General features: G+C 37.3%; 2 protein-coding genes across 3 annotated transcripts; one reads left to right on the top strand and one right to left on the bottom strand.

Moving 5' to 3' along the window:
- The first annotated feature begins 805 nt into the window (after positions 1-805).
- Positions 806-6,746, top strand: LOC100119599 (cilia- and flagella-associated protein 251-like). Its single transcript, XM_031921020.1, has 5 exons — positions 806-875; positions 2,819-3,229; positions 3,494-3,688; positions 3,962-4,180; positions 5,846-6,746. The coding sequence occupies exons 1-5, from the start codon at positions 864-866 to the stop codon at positions 6,167-6,169; spliced, it is 1,161 nt and encodes a 386-aa protein (XP_031776880.1). The 5' UTR covers positions 806-863; the 3' UTR covers positions 6,170-6,746.
- Positions 6,747-11,104: 4,358 nt separating this feature from the next.
- On the bottom strand, positions 11,105-14,673 carry LOC100119640 (pupal cuticle protein). 2 transcript variants are annotated; one of them, XM_031920909.2, is made up of 3 exons: positions 14,468-14,673; positions 13,592-13,845; positions 11,105-12,841 (listed from the first exon to the last, which is right to left on the bottom strand). In XM_031920909.2, exons 1-3 carry the CDS (start codon positions 14,477-14,479, stop codon positions 12,640-12,642), a joined length of 468 nt encoding a protein of 155 aa, XP_031776769.1. In that variant the 5' UTR covers positions 14,480-14,673; the 3' UTR covers positions 11,105-12,639. The 2 variants fall into 2 exon arrangements, with proteins under 2 accessions (XP_031776769.1, XP_001600757.1); XM_001600707.5 differs by having other exon boundaries at positions 13,586-13,845; positions 14,468-14,668.

Raw genomic sequence — 14,673 nt, 5'->3', positions numbered from 1 at the left:
GATATAATTGAAAAACTCCTAAACGCAGACTGTCTAAAATTGACCACATTATCATCAAACAGAATTCAGTATCTTTATTACTAGATCATATTATGTGAATAAAGACATTAGTGTAATTATAGTTAGAAAAGCGTGACATAGATTCAAGGAAATAATGTAGCTCAATTCAACACCCATGAACTTACCTCAGCGCAAGTTGATCGCAAGTTCCAAGCGCTCCTCTTAGCTTTAACATTCCGCAGCGTGTGTCTCCGGTATGCCGCTCGACTTCAAGTATCTATCAGCGCGTGGCCGGCACGATTCTCCCTCAGTGGAGTAATATGAAAAAAGGCCATACGATACAGGCGCGTATATAGGTACCCTCCCGCGCTGCGTATCTAAAAAAATGCCGGCCGGCACGATCGAGCCGCGTGGCCGACTCCTCCACATGCACATGTATGTCTTACGTACTCTCACTTTCTAACGCAAATATGATTTTAAGGCGACAAAATAAACAAACTCACACGCGGCGTAATTTCATGCCGTAACGCACCCGCGCGTGCGTCTGTATACGCGGCCCATGTAATATCACCGGAAAGTCGACTAAAAGGGGGCCCGCCGCCGGTTTTGCCAAGCGTTCGCGGGATTTTTTCGCTACGGCCCCGCGGACGAATGAGAGGCCGGGAATCAAGGGGGAGATTTGGCGCGGAAACGCGGGAGGTGCGGTTGACGGACGTGCCGCCACGAGATATTGGGGTAGGGCAGCTATACGCATACGCGTGCAAGTCTACCGATCGGTATAAAAGCTGCGGGCTACCGATGACGAAGCGCACTCCTCATCCAGCCGTTCCTCCTCTACGGCATCTCAGGATTTACCGTTTGCCATGAGACTGTTTGTAAGTTCTCGCGAATTTTACAACTATCAGTGGCTAGTTTATCTTAATCAATTAAAGCCCCTTTTATCAGTCCCTTAATCGCGCTCGTCATCTCGAAGTTCGGTTTAATCTGTCGGTCGGCATATCTCGAGGCGGTTCGATTCGATCTTTCTGGAATAACGTGTGAGAAGACCATCAAGTGTTGCGTATACAACAAAGTGCTACGTAAAATTTCTCCGAGGGAGCGTTTATACGCATAATTAAAAATAATAGACGTGCGTTTTCTCCGGCCGCCGCGCACCTGTTCATCCGAGAGAGCTTCGAGTCCAAGGGGGCATATTACTCTTCCTATCAGGAGCGCGCAAGTGTTTTATTGTGCTTTGAGCTGGTATTTGACTGTATAGTTTGTTTAGGAAGTAATTGCAATAACCGAGTAGTGAATATAAATATTTTTAATTTTTTACATTAATATTTTATCAGTAAATACTAGTGATAACGTTTTATTAACATTGTAAAAAGAACTATAGAGCATTTATTAGTAATAACAATAATTGGCTATTGGGTTTAATCATTTGAACGTCAGAGCCAATTTGAAATAATTAATAGATAAATTTTTAAAGATTATTAATTAAAGTGAATTCAATTTAAAGTAGGCTTACACAGTCAATGCATAATTGCAAATTCTTTGCAAGGGTACACCATGTTAGCTTGCTGTGACGTATGGGAGACTCGGCTGCAGCGATTTTAATAGTATCATAATTCATTTGCATTTATTTAATATTATATGATTTAACCTAAAATTGTATTTATTAATACATTTACAACCGGCGTTTTCCAATGTAAAATTTGGTGCTCTTTTTATCCATATATAGCAGTTATTTGATATCAAACATTGTTCTAGTCATTTTTTTTTTGATAATGTCTGATTAAGATCAGCTAAAGCATATTAAAACAACGAATTGAAAGTATCGTTAAAACTAAATAGCTTTAATTGCAATGCTTGTAAGAATAGCTTGCTCAAAATACTTCCTGACTTTCAAGTCAAATAACATTTATAGAACAGTGTGGCTAAAATCCGTTGTTAAGTCACGCCTATCTGTGACTAAAGCAGTCCTTTTTTGCACCGTGTTTATCACACTCGCTACGCTCGTGCCCTAATCTCACGGTGCAAATAAGGACTACTTTAGTCACGAATAGGCGAGACTTGCGGATTTTAGCAGTCTGTGCTATAAAATTTTATACGATACTCTTGACTCAAATGGTTCAGTTTTACACGGCGCTTAGCGCCCTCGCTGCGCTCGGGTGCTAACTGCGCCGTGTAAAAAAGAACCATTTAAGTCACACGTATCGTAATGTACTATTATTTAACTACAAAAATTTGTTTGTTTCGTAAGCACATAAACTGACATAACTTTCCATTTTTTTATTAAGACATTGAAAGCAACATTATTCAGTCACGAACTCATGAAATCGGATCTACACAGTCAATCCTTTTTCTGAACGGTTACACCCATTTATAGAAATTAGACAGCGAAACATCCTTCATTTATACAAACAAGAAGATAACGCTGCGATTCCTTTCTTAACTGCATTAGATATTTCTAGTTGCGTAATTATCGTACGTATAATTGCTTCTAAACAAATTAACACATATCATTATGGATATTATCTGTTAGCTTTGGTTATATTCCAGAACAGTTGCCGCCACTGTTTACTTGACGCTATCAAACTTATTCATACTACTTTAATAATATTAATTTATGCATATACATTCGAAGGAATTCCGGTTAAAAAATTGAATTAGTAATATTCATAAACTGTGAATGGTTCCGGAACTTACGCCCCACCAGTTTCGAATGCCCGTGCGTGAATTTGCGATTTAAAAATGTCTTTCCCCTTTCGAATTTCTCATTTTGTAATCTTTCACCTTTCAATTAATTCAACAACTTTCGTTTCTCCTTCAGGTGATACTGTTCCTTGCAACCGCCCTGACGCTGGCGTCGGGTGCATCACTGAGCGCATTAAAACGACGACACGCATCAAAATGGGATATCATTCACCACGAATATCACGGGCCACCAGCACCCCTGTCTAAAGACGGTCGTGTTATCGATACGCCTGAGGTCATGAAGGCACGGGCTGACCACTTGGCAATTCACGCAGAAACTGTAATTGACCTTATGAAGAAGATGGCTGAAGCGAACGCGCAAAATGAGAAGGAGAAGGAGCATGAGCACCACCACCACGAGCACAAACACGAAGAACACAAGCACGAGCACAAGCACGAAGAACACAAGCACGAGCACCACCACCACGAACACAAGCACGAAGAGCACAAGCACGAGCACAAAGAAGAAGACAAGAAAGAAGAAGAGGCGAAAGAAGAGAATAAAGAAGAAGAGAAGAAAGAAGAAGAGAAGAAAGAAGAAGAGAAGAAAGAAGAAGAGAAGAAAGAAGAAGAGAAGAAAGAAGAAGAGAAGAAAGAAGAAGAGAAGAAAGAAGAAGAGAAGAAAGAAGAAGAGAAGAAAGAAGAAGAGAAGAAAGAAGAAGAGAAGAAAGAAGAAGAGAAAAAAGAAGAAGAAATAAAAGAAGAAGAGAAGAAAGAAGAAGCTGCCCCGATCGTCGTTGCATCCGTGGAGATGACTCCCGAGCTGATGGCTATGCTGATGGGTACTGTTGAAGAAAAGAAAGAAGAAGAAACGAAGCCAGTAGAAGAGGCAAACATGGAGGAAGCACCGGCGGCGGAGGCTGCGGCAGAAGAGGCTCCGGCGGAAGAGGCGGCTGTTGCTGTTGAGGAAGCGGCACTTGCTGCCGAAGAAGAGAAGAAAGAGGAGGTGAAAAAGGAAGAAGAGAAGGAGGAGGAAACTAAAGAAGAAGAGAACAAGAAGGAAGAAACGAAAGAAGAAGCGAAAGAAGAGGAGAAGAAAGAGGAGGAAACCAAGGAAGAAGGGAGGAAGGAGGAAGAAACGAAAGAGGAAGAAACGAAGGAAGAAGAGAAAAAAGAAGAGAAGAAAGAGGAGGAAACGAAGAAAGAAGAGAAAAAAGAAGAGAAGGAGGAGGAGGAAGCAAAGGAAGAAGAAAAAAAGAATGAGAAAAAAGAAGAGAAGAAAGAAGAAGAGAAAAAGGAAGAGCACAAAAAAGAACAGCACCACAAAGAAGAGCATCACAAAGAACATAAGAAGGAGGATACTAAGCCTGTCGTCGAAGCCGAGGAAGCAAACGAGGTCGACCACGAGCATCCCAGTTACGTCCACAACCATCAGAAAAACTACGAGGGCCCACTTGCACCCCTGGGCGAGGACGGTCGCGTTCTGGACACGCCCGAAGTGAGTGTTCGCAGATATTATAGGTTCTCGAATTGGAATTACGTTGCGAGACCCTATTACAGTTAGAGGCTAGTTTTTAAGGGAGATTTGACATTTGACTTGCTAGTTTCAGGACTGAGCTTAATTTAGTAATGCACATTTTAAAAATAACCAGCTTTTATCTATAGCGACTAACACGTTGGGTTACTTCGAGAACTTTCGTTTTATTCGTCAATTAGGAAGCAAGCTTTCTTTCAATGTTGGAAGAAGGGTTTTTGAAAGCTTGTTTGAAAATTCTTAATTTTACTCTTATTAGAAAGTTACCTGAGTGCTTAGCTATTGCGTAATTTGATAATTTTTATCAATCGATCCGATTTTTAATCAGGTAAAATTTTGTCTGAGGTAGTCTATTTAATATCAACTAAAGAAATTGTTTTTTCAGTTCTAACTAAAATTTATTCTGGAAGCTAATTATCAATCAAGGAATTGCTGTATTTTCTAGTATAAATTAAATTAACTGCATGATCTAGTACAAATACGGGGTAAACGTATTCATAAAAAAAATTAATTTTCAAAATTTTCATATTGGCAAGTCTCAAATTGTTATAGTTACGTAAATGAAATACTCCGGCATATGATTCCAGTCAATAATACGAAGTAATTATTGCGAAAGCAACCTATTAAAGAGAGATTGCTCTAGTTATATCGATGAGTTTTGATGTTGTATAGTTAGATATATATGTCGAAGAGAGGGAAAAGTATGATTTTTAGAAATTATGATGCTGTCCTCTTGAATGAACTATGATTTCTGAAGTATTGACATGTCCGTAAACATCGCTTTCCAGTTTACGGTCGTGATTGATATCGAGTTATGTCATAGAAATCGAGCTGAAACGAAGGTATCGCGCGGTAAAGTTAATTACGATTTTTCCATCACAAAGGGAATTGTTTATATAGTTTAAGAATCGTATACAGTCAAATAATAATTAAGTTTAGCTGTAATCTTCAGATTTCGTCATATAAGAATTGTATAACAATTATATCAATCCTAAAATAGTATATTATATATACATATAACGTTATTTAGATTTAAGAAGCGTAAGCGTTTCGTAAATAGATTACAGATCAAATATGCCATGCGTAATCAATAAATTTTTTAAACCACAGTTTACTTGCATTTCATTTGAAAAAAAAAAAACATTTTACATTGCTTACTAACACGAGGTAGGCACTCAATAAGATTACAATTTCTTTATTGATTAACGTATAATTTTTTAATAAGGCTTTCATTCTGATGGTCTCTTAAAATTTTGAATATAATTAATTAGTTTTGATCTGTTTTTCAAATTTTAATACGTTATTCTAATACTTCGTGTAAAATAAGTGAACAAAAATTGGCATCTGAGTTTAATCAAAACTTTTGATTGAAATATTGTTAACATCTATAAATCGAATTCATGGTAGATGAATCTTAACGTACTACATACAATTATTTTAGAATAATTCTACAAGATACTTAAGTTTGCTTTTTAACATCATTAATACAGCAGCTTAATACATAATTATATAAAGCCAACGTTATTATTCTAACTTTACTAATTAAAAGAACTGTTAGATATTGATTAGACAACAAATCAATATTGTACAATGTACTCAGAAAATACTAAAGAATTTGACTTCTTATAGGTACGAAAAGCTAAGGAAGCTCACCTGCACGCTTACGAGCACGCAGTGAAGCTCGCTAAAGCTCAGGCAGAGTGGAAGGATAGCGCTTTACCAGCGTGGTACGAGATGCGCAAGAGGATCTACGTCCCACCAGTGAACCTTCTTTATCATCACGACGGTCCCATCGGCTACAAGGGTCCGATCGCCCCCATCGACCATCACGGTCGCGTCATTGATACCGCGGAGGTTGAACGCGCCAAGGCTGAGCACAGGAGAGCATGGGAACAAGCGTTGGAACTAGCAAAACGTCACCCGCCCAAGGCAGAGGACAACTCCGTTTGGTGAATCGCATGATTGTCAGGCATGTCTTTAATCTTTGATTGTTTGTTCTCGCTGTATATTATTATTTTATTTTTATTATTTTTAATATTATTAACTGTGTATATATGTCTACTAAACGCAGACCTCACGACGACTCGATGGGGACGAATCACCCCACGACTGGACAAAACAAAAATACTTGAATTTCTTAGTCATGCTACTTTGTTATACTAAGTTACTTTTATTAACAGTTTGAAAACCTAAACTAATATTATTGACTAATATCGAATTTTTTACTATGTTAAGAATTATATATGGCCAATAGAATTAGTAGAAATTATAATATTTCAGTTTGATTGTAGTTTTGTATTTATTCTTGCTTTTTTCGTCAAAATCGATTAAATACGCAAACGCCAAGTAACGTTAGTATTTGCAGATAAATGAATCACTATAGAAGTTTAGGTATTTTCGTCCGTTATTGTTATTCAGTCACATCGTACAATATATTAACGAGATATTAAGTAAAAGTACATATATTATTATTTAATATGTACTTTCCTACATATGCAAGGTGTACAAATATTTTATCTTATACTTAGGAAATTTTATAATGAGACTTGTATGTATACTTTAAAAATATTTAACTCAATGTATTATTAATAATAATATTAATAATTATTGTAATATCATCTAATCAGTAGATTATCAGCAAAGTTGCCAAGAAAAAAAATATAAAAAATACTACAGGCAACTTGAATTAACACATATCCAATATACTATACTTACACAGTATATAACATATATACGCGATTGAAATAGTAAATTGTATTACTTTAATCGTACATAGCTATTCATTTGTAGAATACGTGGAGCATTATATAATAAGCATCGAATTTTCGATGTTGTACTGGTCAGATAGAAGCTTTTACTGTTTCTAGTTCTTCGTAAAATAGTATAGAAATTTGAAAACTTCTGAAGATCAGTGAATTTTGTAAACATATATTATATTATGTTACATCATACTATATTTTATTGTATTATATTTTATATATTTCGTATACTATTTTGTATCTGAGTGGATTTCGAATGTGATAATCGAATGCATGTAACTATGGACTTATATTATTATTCCTCCATTATTATTAAATCGAAATATACTATTATAAATATTTTATAAATGTAGTATAATGATGATACCATGTATGTTCGTATATAATGTGCGAGCGAATAATAAATACACGTGTAAGAATTTGATATTCCAAATAATGTTTTGTTTCTTTCATTATATATCCTGTTATTTTTGTACAATTTGCGCATTAATGCTGGGTTATCTACATTTGCATGGCTTTTTTTCCTTGACAAACTGCTTATCAGTTATGCCTTTGTTTTTTTTAACTATTCAATAATCAATACCATTTTTCATAATTTGAATCAATACTGCGATTGCTGATGTGGCCAAAGTTCATTTAGTTTACTGTTGGAACTTCTGGACTCAAGTTGGTAAGCTTTTAAATACTAGACACTATCTAACAAAACATAATCGTAGTATTTGAATAATTATTATTAAAATTATACTTATTAAAAGATATCTATAATAGAATTTACAATATAATTGTAACGAAGATCCGAATTACTCAACAAGCAATAACGTTTATTTATACCACATGAATCATATAAGGATTATTTTTTATATTGCAATATTTGTTGTATATAATAAAGGCATGCAGCTTGTTTTTGGCAATCATTGGGACAATCTAATTATATACAGAATTAAACAAGATATAATTATGCATCACTTGATCATGTTCAACATCGTAAACACCATGAAAAGTTCTTCTCCACTAAACATTTTTAGACAAAAAATATTAGGTTCGTTTCCATTATTTACAATAGACATTCAAACAATGCGAATATCTAATAATGGGAATTATCGTTCTACGTCATTTTTGAAAAAATTTCCAACACCATCATTATATGAAATTTTTTTAAATATAGAGAAAAATGAAAATAACAGTTATATTACATTTATAGTATTTACATTATAAATAAAATAAATTCGTTCTTTGAATAAACAAAATTTTAATGAAACTGCTAATATTGATCATACGAATGGAAATCAATACAGCATAATAGTGCCCCTGGGCACAGGCAACAGTGAATGCACCGGATAAAGCTGTTAGTCAGTAGATGCATTTCCACGTTACAAACAATTGGTCAGCAAGCAAACTGTGAAAATATACTTGATTTAAAATGTATGCATGTCAATCGATTTCGCGTTTGTCATTTGTAAATAAACCTCTATTAGGTTTATAGTATACAGTTTTTAGCAGTATGAATACAAAATTAAATATAAATTTTGCAGGTATTTTCAATTTACGATTTACTCCTATTTTGTAAAAAGCAATAACAGCATAAATAATAATGAAACTGATTCTTAGGTATACTTTGTGGTTTACTTTATAGTAGCAATCAATGAAATTGTCTAATCAAGGCGAGAAATTTGCAATAACGTGCATATAAAAACAATGGCGAAAAATGAAGACACAACATCACTATAGTTGAGGAACATATGAATTTCAATGTTTGTAATCTTTATTGTAAGTACATTTAAAAAATGTTTGTTGTTAATAAATATTAATCGAGTCAATGTGTGTGTAATATTTATATGTTGTTCAAATGATGTATAAATAAATTAAAAGTTTGAATCCAAGTCTTTTTAAAGTTCTTATTTTAGCCCCTTAGCAGATTAAATATGTGTTCACAGTTAATCCGCCTTTTCAACCTACCTTTTATTCCGTTCAATTTTCGTATTCTCGCAAAAAACAAAAACAATCTATAATTACAGCAAACAGCGATCTGCACACTGGCTACGCGTGTATACACGCAGTTCGATCATCGCATACACGCTGATGTGTATTACATGCATCGTCGCGTAATCGTGCGCAACAAATAATAGCGCAACGACATTCAAGGAAGTATTTCAGAATATTCATCAGTCACACCTACCACGCAAGACGCAAAATATCGCGTAACACAAAGCGACGATAACGACGCGCGTCTCTCATCTCGCTCGTATACACACGCCTTTCCTTTTGCGATGTTAGGAAAAAACGCGTCTAGACGTTAACGAAGAACCGTTATCGCCTCTGTAACCATTAGCATACGTTCGAGCGCACGTGTATAATCGAGCGCTAGACGACATCAGCTTCTGTGTACTCGGCGACTCGAGGAGTGACGAAAAAGCATGATTGCACGCGGCTTTATATACTGACACGTCAGGTGCATTCATCGCTCTATACGTATAGAGACTGTATATATACTTCTTACCCCTTGAGCGGTAGCGTGATTTTTCGCGCTTGTCTTATCGTTGAATTCCTCGTTGAGCTTGAGTGGGCTCGTCCTTGCACGCGCTACCGACTTTGCGTCTGATTCTTTGATGGCGTTGAACAATAATAGACCTGTGAATGTTGATGTTTATCTAGTGTTTGACCGGGCAATATTCAGACAATTTATTTTCGAGGGGTTATGATTTTATTATTTTATGTTTAAATAATCATTAAAATTGAAAAATCCTTCAGGATTACAAAATAATTGTATCTGTTTTTGACTTTTTTGTACGTTGCTTTTGAGAATGTGTATATATTTATAATGATCAAAGTAGTAAAGAAACATTACCGCATATTAATAACTACAATATCAAATATATCAAAACAAAAAAGCAAAACAAAGGGCAATTGAGCTATCGAGGATTATACGCTAGTTATGAATGCAATACATTATTACATATAATTTTTATACTCCGTATCTGTATACTCTCGAGATAAAAGTTTTGACTTCTTTATTTTAACATATCGCAATAATAAATCAATGTAATTGAACTAGCAAGATCGGTAACCCATAAAAAGCAAATCTTTTATTTCGATTCGATAGCTCATTCTATACGTAGAAGCAGCCTGGAAGAGAGCAACAGTAGGCTATTAACTTCCAGTGATTATCTCTATCTCCCTAAGCTCCTTGCAAGTTCAGAATAAAAATTGCAATCTCACTCGAATTCCTTGCAACGCGCAATGCAACGGACTTGAACTTCGAACCTTTCTACCGTTCGATTACTCTTATCAGTAATTATGCTCTCCGCTAATCCGTTTTTTCAATCTCTCGCGACGTAAGGGTATCAGCGCTGTTAATCAATATCACTCGGCCATACTGTGGCATGTGCGTGGTACAATCACGCATAAGGATATCACCTACTGTTATCGTTGAATTTTTTCAAGCTTTGCAATGCATTTAGTTACACAAAAGCTTGTCGCTGCGCATTATTATTACTTTCCTTAATAGGAGCGAGGAATTCAAAAGAGCTAATGCGCTGTTCGGAGTTCCGTTGGAGTTTGTTTAGCGCAGCCTTTTGTACTTTCTGCGATCGGGAGCTTGTTGGTATTTCTTTGTTTTATTTTTAGCAGTTGATTTGCATTCTTGTGTCCTGCTGTGACGTATGAGGCGGGACGTTATAGTATGATAACGAAAAATTCGAATTGAATTACTTAATTCAAGACCAGGTGGAAAAGATTTTATAATGAAAGGCACTATTATTTTATATAGTCATTTTCTGCATAGTTTGATTGATATCTCGTCACACACGATTGCCTACAATTTTTCACTTTATATACGATAGCCATTATTGTTTGAAGTTTGTATGTAGGGGTGACAGTCAAAGAGCCTTGGCTGAATACCTGTATCAGATAATGAGGCCTATAAACTACAATCAGAAGCTGTATTTGTACGGATTGAAAATAAATGTTGTCATCCGATCTACGGCTATGCAAATTGTATATCGATACAATGTTTCATGGCATCTTGCAATTATGGTCACTGCAATACCTTTACTTTATTATAGCTGTAATAAAACCAAATAAATATCGAACTTTTCAAAACACAGGGGATAACAATCATTAACGCAGAATATTGAGAAAATAATCACATTTTATTATCAGGATACGTGTATATATAAAAATAAAAGTTACACACTTTTACATTATACATGATAAACAATTTTTCGCAGTCGTACAAAGCAACCGGCGCCAGAAGCGACAACAGAGGAAGGCGCCCTCTCGCTATTCATTATCGCAGAATATATAATTACCACAAACCGTAGCAGTTCCAAAACGATGCATGAAAAAAAAAACAGACAAAAAAGTCGCTATAGTGAACAGACGATGGAAGGGAATCTCGCAAACGTAATCCCACTTCCGGAAGAAAGAAGTGCCGTCGTCGCGTCAACGCGACGATCATTGAGAATCTATATAGAAAGTGTCACCGTAGCTCGACAATCGCGAAGGTGTTGCGCGGGAATTCCGCGCCACGCATAGAAGAGAGAATAATAGAGTCACGAGAGCCGCGTGGGAGATCCATTTCAGCGCGAAAGAGATAGATAGACGCTTAGAGGAGGAAAATTATTGGGCGTTGCCCGCTTGCGCAGCGCGAAATATCTCGCGAGGAGAGATTTACGATTTGCCACGTGCACCGCCGCCGAGAATGCGATCCAAAAGCTGCGCCCGATCGGCGAGTTCGGAATTTCCTCGGTGCGTGTTACTCTCCACGAATAACGAAGTGCGGAGTCAATGGAATTCCGTTATTGTCCGTTTTTGTGATTGCGAAGGCGTTTTTAGTTTTTTCTGTTCTCTTCGTCTATCCATCCGCGCGTTACAAAGTATAGTCCTATCGATTGGAAATCGACTTTTTTATGTATGGTCGCGTACACTCGTGGCGCGTGAAAGAATGAAGCAGAGGTAGAGAGTTTTTTTTTTGTTGCCGAGAAGTTAATCTAAAATCACTTGCATGTGGAGGTAGATAGAGTGTAGTAAACGTAGTGCGCTAAGATATATGATGCATACTATGACGTTGGATTACGTAAGTGCGTGCGGTGAGATTCAGGCGAAACTGCTACCGGTTCGATAAAACGATCGAAAGCTCCGAGCGTCGTAATGAAAGCTGGATCCCTAAGTCTTCTTCCGTTTCTAGTGCAATCGTTTGCGGAAAAAAAATGCTACACCAGGTTTATAAAGCTAATTTTGATTTTTATTGTTCTCCCTCTCTCCGACTGAATCGCGATGTCAGTGTACACATTTTTCCGACGATCTTGTCCTCCGTGCAAAAATAGGCTCCATCGACAGGATACTAGCAATACTAATATAGTATACTACGATAAAAAAAAAAATAATCTCGCTCGTTTGACTCACAACTACAACAAATTTTTCTCTCTTCCATAGATTCGGTTTTGGTGCATTGATCCGGATAGCCCCAGGACCGAATCGTCCGTACTCCTTGGAAAACTTTTGCAGCGGTTCCTTCGATTGTACTTCAAACTCTCGTATAAAAATCGCTGGATCCATCAGCTCACTCGAAGATTTTAGAGGCGAGAGGTGCGCCGTAGATAGATGTATTAGTTTGGACTTGGGTGATGGTGATAGTGATTATGCGGTGATCATCGGTACCAATGCTCAGTAGTAGTCGTGGCCACCATTCCAGCTACCTTCGTTCCAGGCTGGGTTGCCCCATTCTCCCGGCGCAGGTCCGACGGGTCCGGCAGGACCAGCCTTCTGGACCTCAGCGTTGTACAGAGAGAAGTGGACAGCCTTGGCCTGCTGCACCTCGGGGGTGTCAACTACTCGACCGTCGGGTCCCAGAGGAGCAGGGGGTCCACTAAGGATGGGAGAAATTTTCGAGTTAGTTGATTATGATCTTAAGGATTTCTATTGTGTTTGTTAGTTTGGGTGAAGGATTCATTTTCACCGTGGTTAGGTCTGGTTTTATGAATGAGTCGATTATTTACAAGTAGTTAATAAGTTGAAGCAGAATTTCGATAAATCCTCAGATTATTATTGGACTCAGTTTAATAACAAGTGCTAGTAATATGCATTGTGATTGTACAACAGAAAGAAGGTGTCTCACCTTGGCATGAATTTATCTAATTACATCCAAACCATTTATATTATTATACCATATCCGATAAATGAGAACTCGATTAAGTTACGCGATTGAACACCAAACCACAAACGATGAAATTATATAAATCGAAGACTAATAAATTGGAAAAATAAAACATAGTATAAGAATCAACCTCAGAAAAATATCAGTTTATAAGCTCTATAGCATATATATATATATATAGCAAAGTATTAAAAAGCAGTGGTAAACGAAATTTGATCCATGCAAGTTAATAAATAATTAATTCTCAAGCTCTTTGATTTAACGTTAGAAGAATTCGCAAAAAATAGCACCAAAAAACCACCAAAATTAACAAAACAACACAAACAAACAAAATAAAAAAATCAATTTATATATACAGAATTACTGAAAAATAAACTCGCTGATGGTCATCATACAAGACCCATACAGCGAAAGCCAGGCTGAAGCTTGCCGCGCAGGGCGAGCGTAAAAAGTCACCTGTACCGGGGAGCGTAGCCACCGTGGCCATACGGGCCAGGAGCAGCGGGTCCTTCCCATCCACCAGGTCCCTTGGGAGCACGCGCGGCGGCTTCGGCTAAAGCGGCGAGATGGGCCGATTTCGCCTGAGCGACCTCGGGGGTGTCGATCACACGGCCGTCCGGACCCAGAGGCGCAGCAGCGCCGTGGGGTCCGTAGGGGGCTGGACCACCGTACCACTGGGGCACGCCGAGTACCGTCGACACCAACGAAAGTATTATCTGGAATTTCAAAGTTTTTTTTCTATGTGAACTTTTATAGTATTTAATATTTATTAGAGAAATCGAACGATATCGAAACAAACGCATAATCAATCACTGCCGATAAAGTCTTGTCTGATGCTTTGCATAGCTTCAATTTAATGAAACGGTTTATTAGTTATGATTGAATGATTTAACTTCTTGTGATATTTTGTTGCGACATCTGACACACGAGAATAATGCATTTTTGGTATACTACTAAATAATTTTTAGCGATAAGAAGTAATCAATTTTATAGACAGAAAGTCAAAAAGCATAATTCTTATTACATGCCGAATCGAAAATATATGTTACAACGACAAAAATCGGAGCTTGCAGTACAACATTTTCAAACCCTATTCCCTTTGTTTTCTACAATCTTGTCAAGATACTTGTAAAACAAGTGTGCGCAAAACTATAATAAACTTACGAGACGTGAAATTGCATCATTCTAGCGTTTTCTCGAAAATAAAAAGGCGTAAAACAAAATACGTCGTAAAGAAAGTTATTACTCCAAAGCTAAAAGAAATATTCTCTCAGACGCGCTACCGATTCCCTCGATACGAAAAAGCCACAACTTCTGTATAGATATAGTGCTACTCACAATGGAGATCATGTTGACTCGGTTCTCGCACTCGGTGTACTCCCAGATCGTAGTTCCCGGGTGCACATGGTCTGCAGCTCGCTGGACCCGTCAATTTATAGGCGTCTGTTCGGGTTGTACCGGGGGGATATCTCCTGCCGCCGGTACCCCACCCCATCATCCCGGTCGCGAACCTATGCAGCTCGCGCATACATAGACGCAAACAC

This window comes from Nasonia vitripennis, chromosome 1, assembly GCF_009193385.2.
Source record: "Nasonia vitripennis strain AsymCx chromosome 1, Nvit_psr_1.1, whole genome shotgun sequence".
NCBI lineage: Eukaryota > Metazoa > Arthropoda > Insecta > Hymenoptera > Pteromalidae > Nasonia > Nasonia vitripennis.
This window is presented reverse-complemented; position numbering and strand designations above follow the sequence as displayed.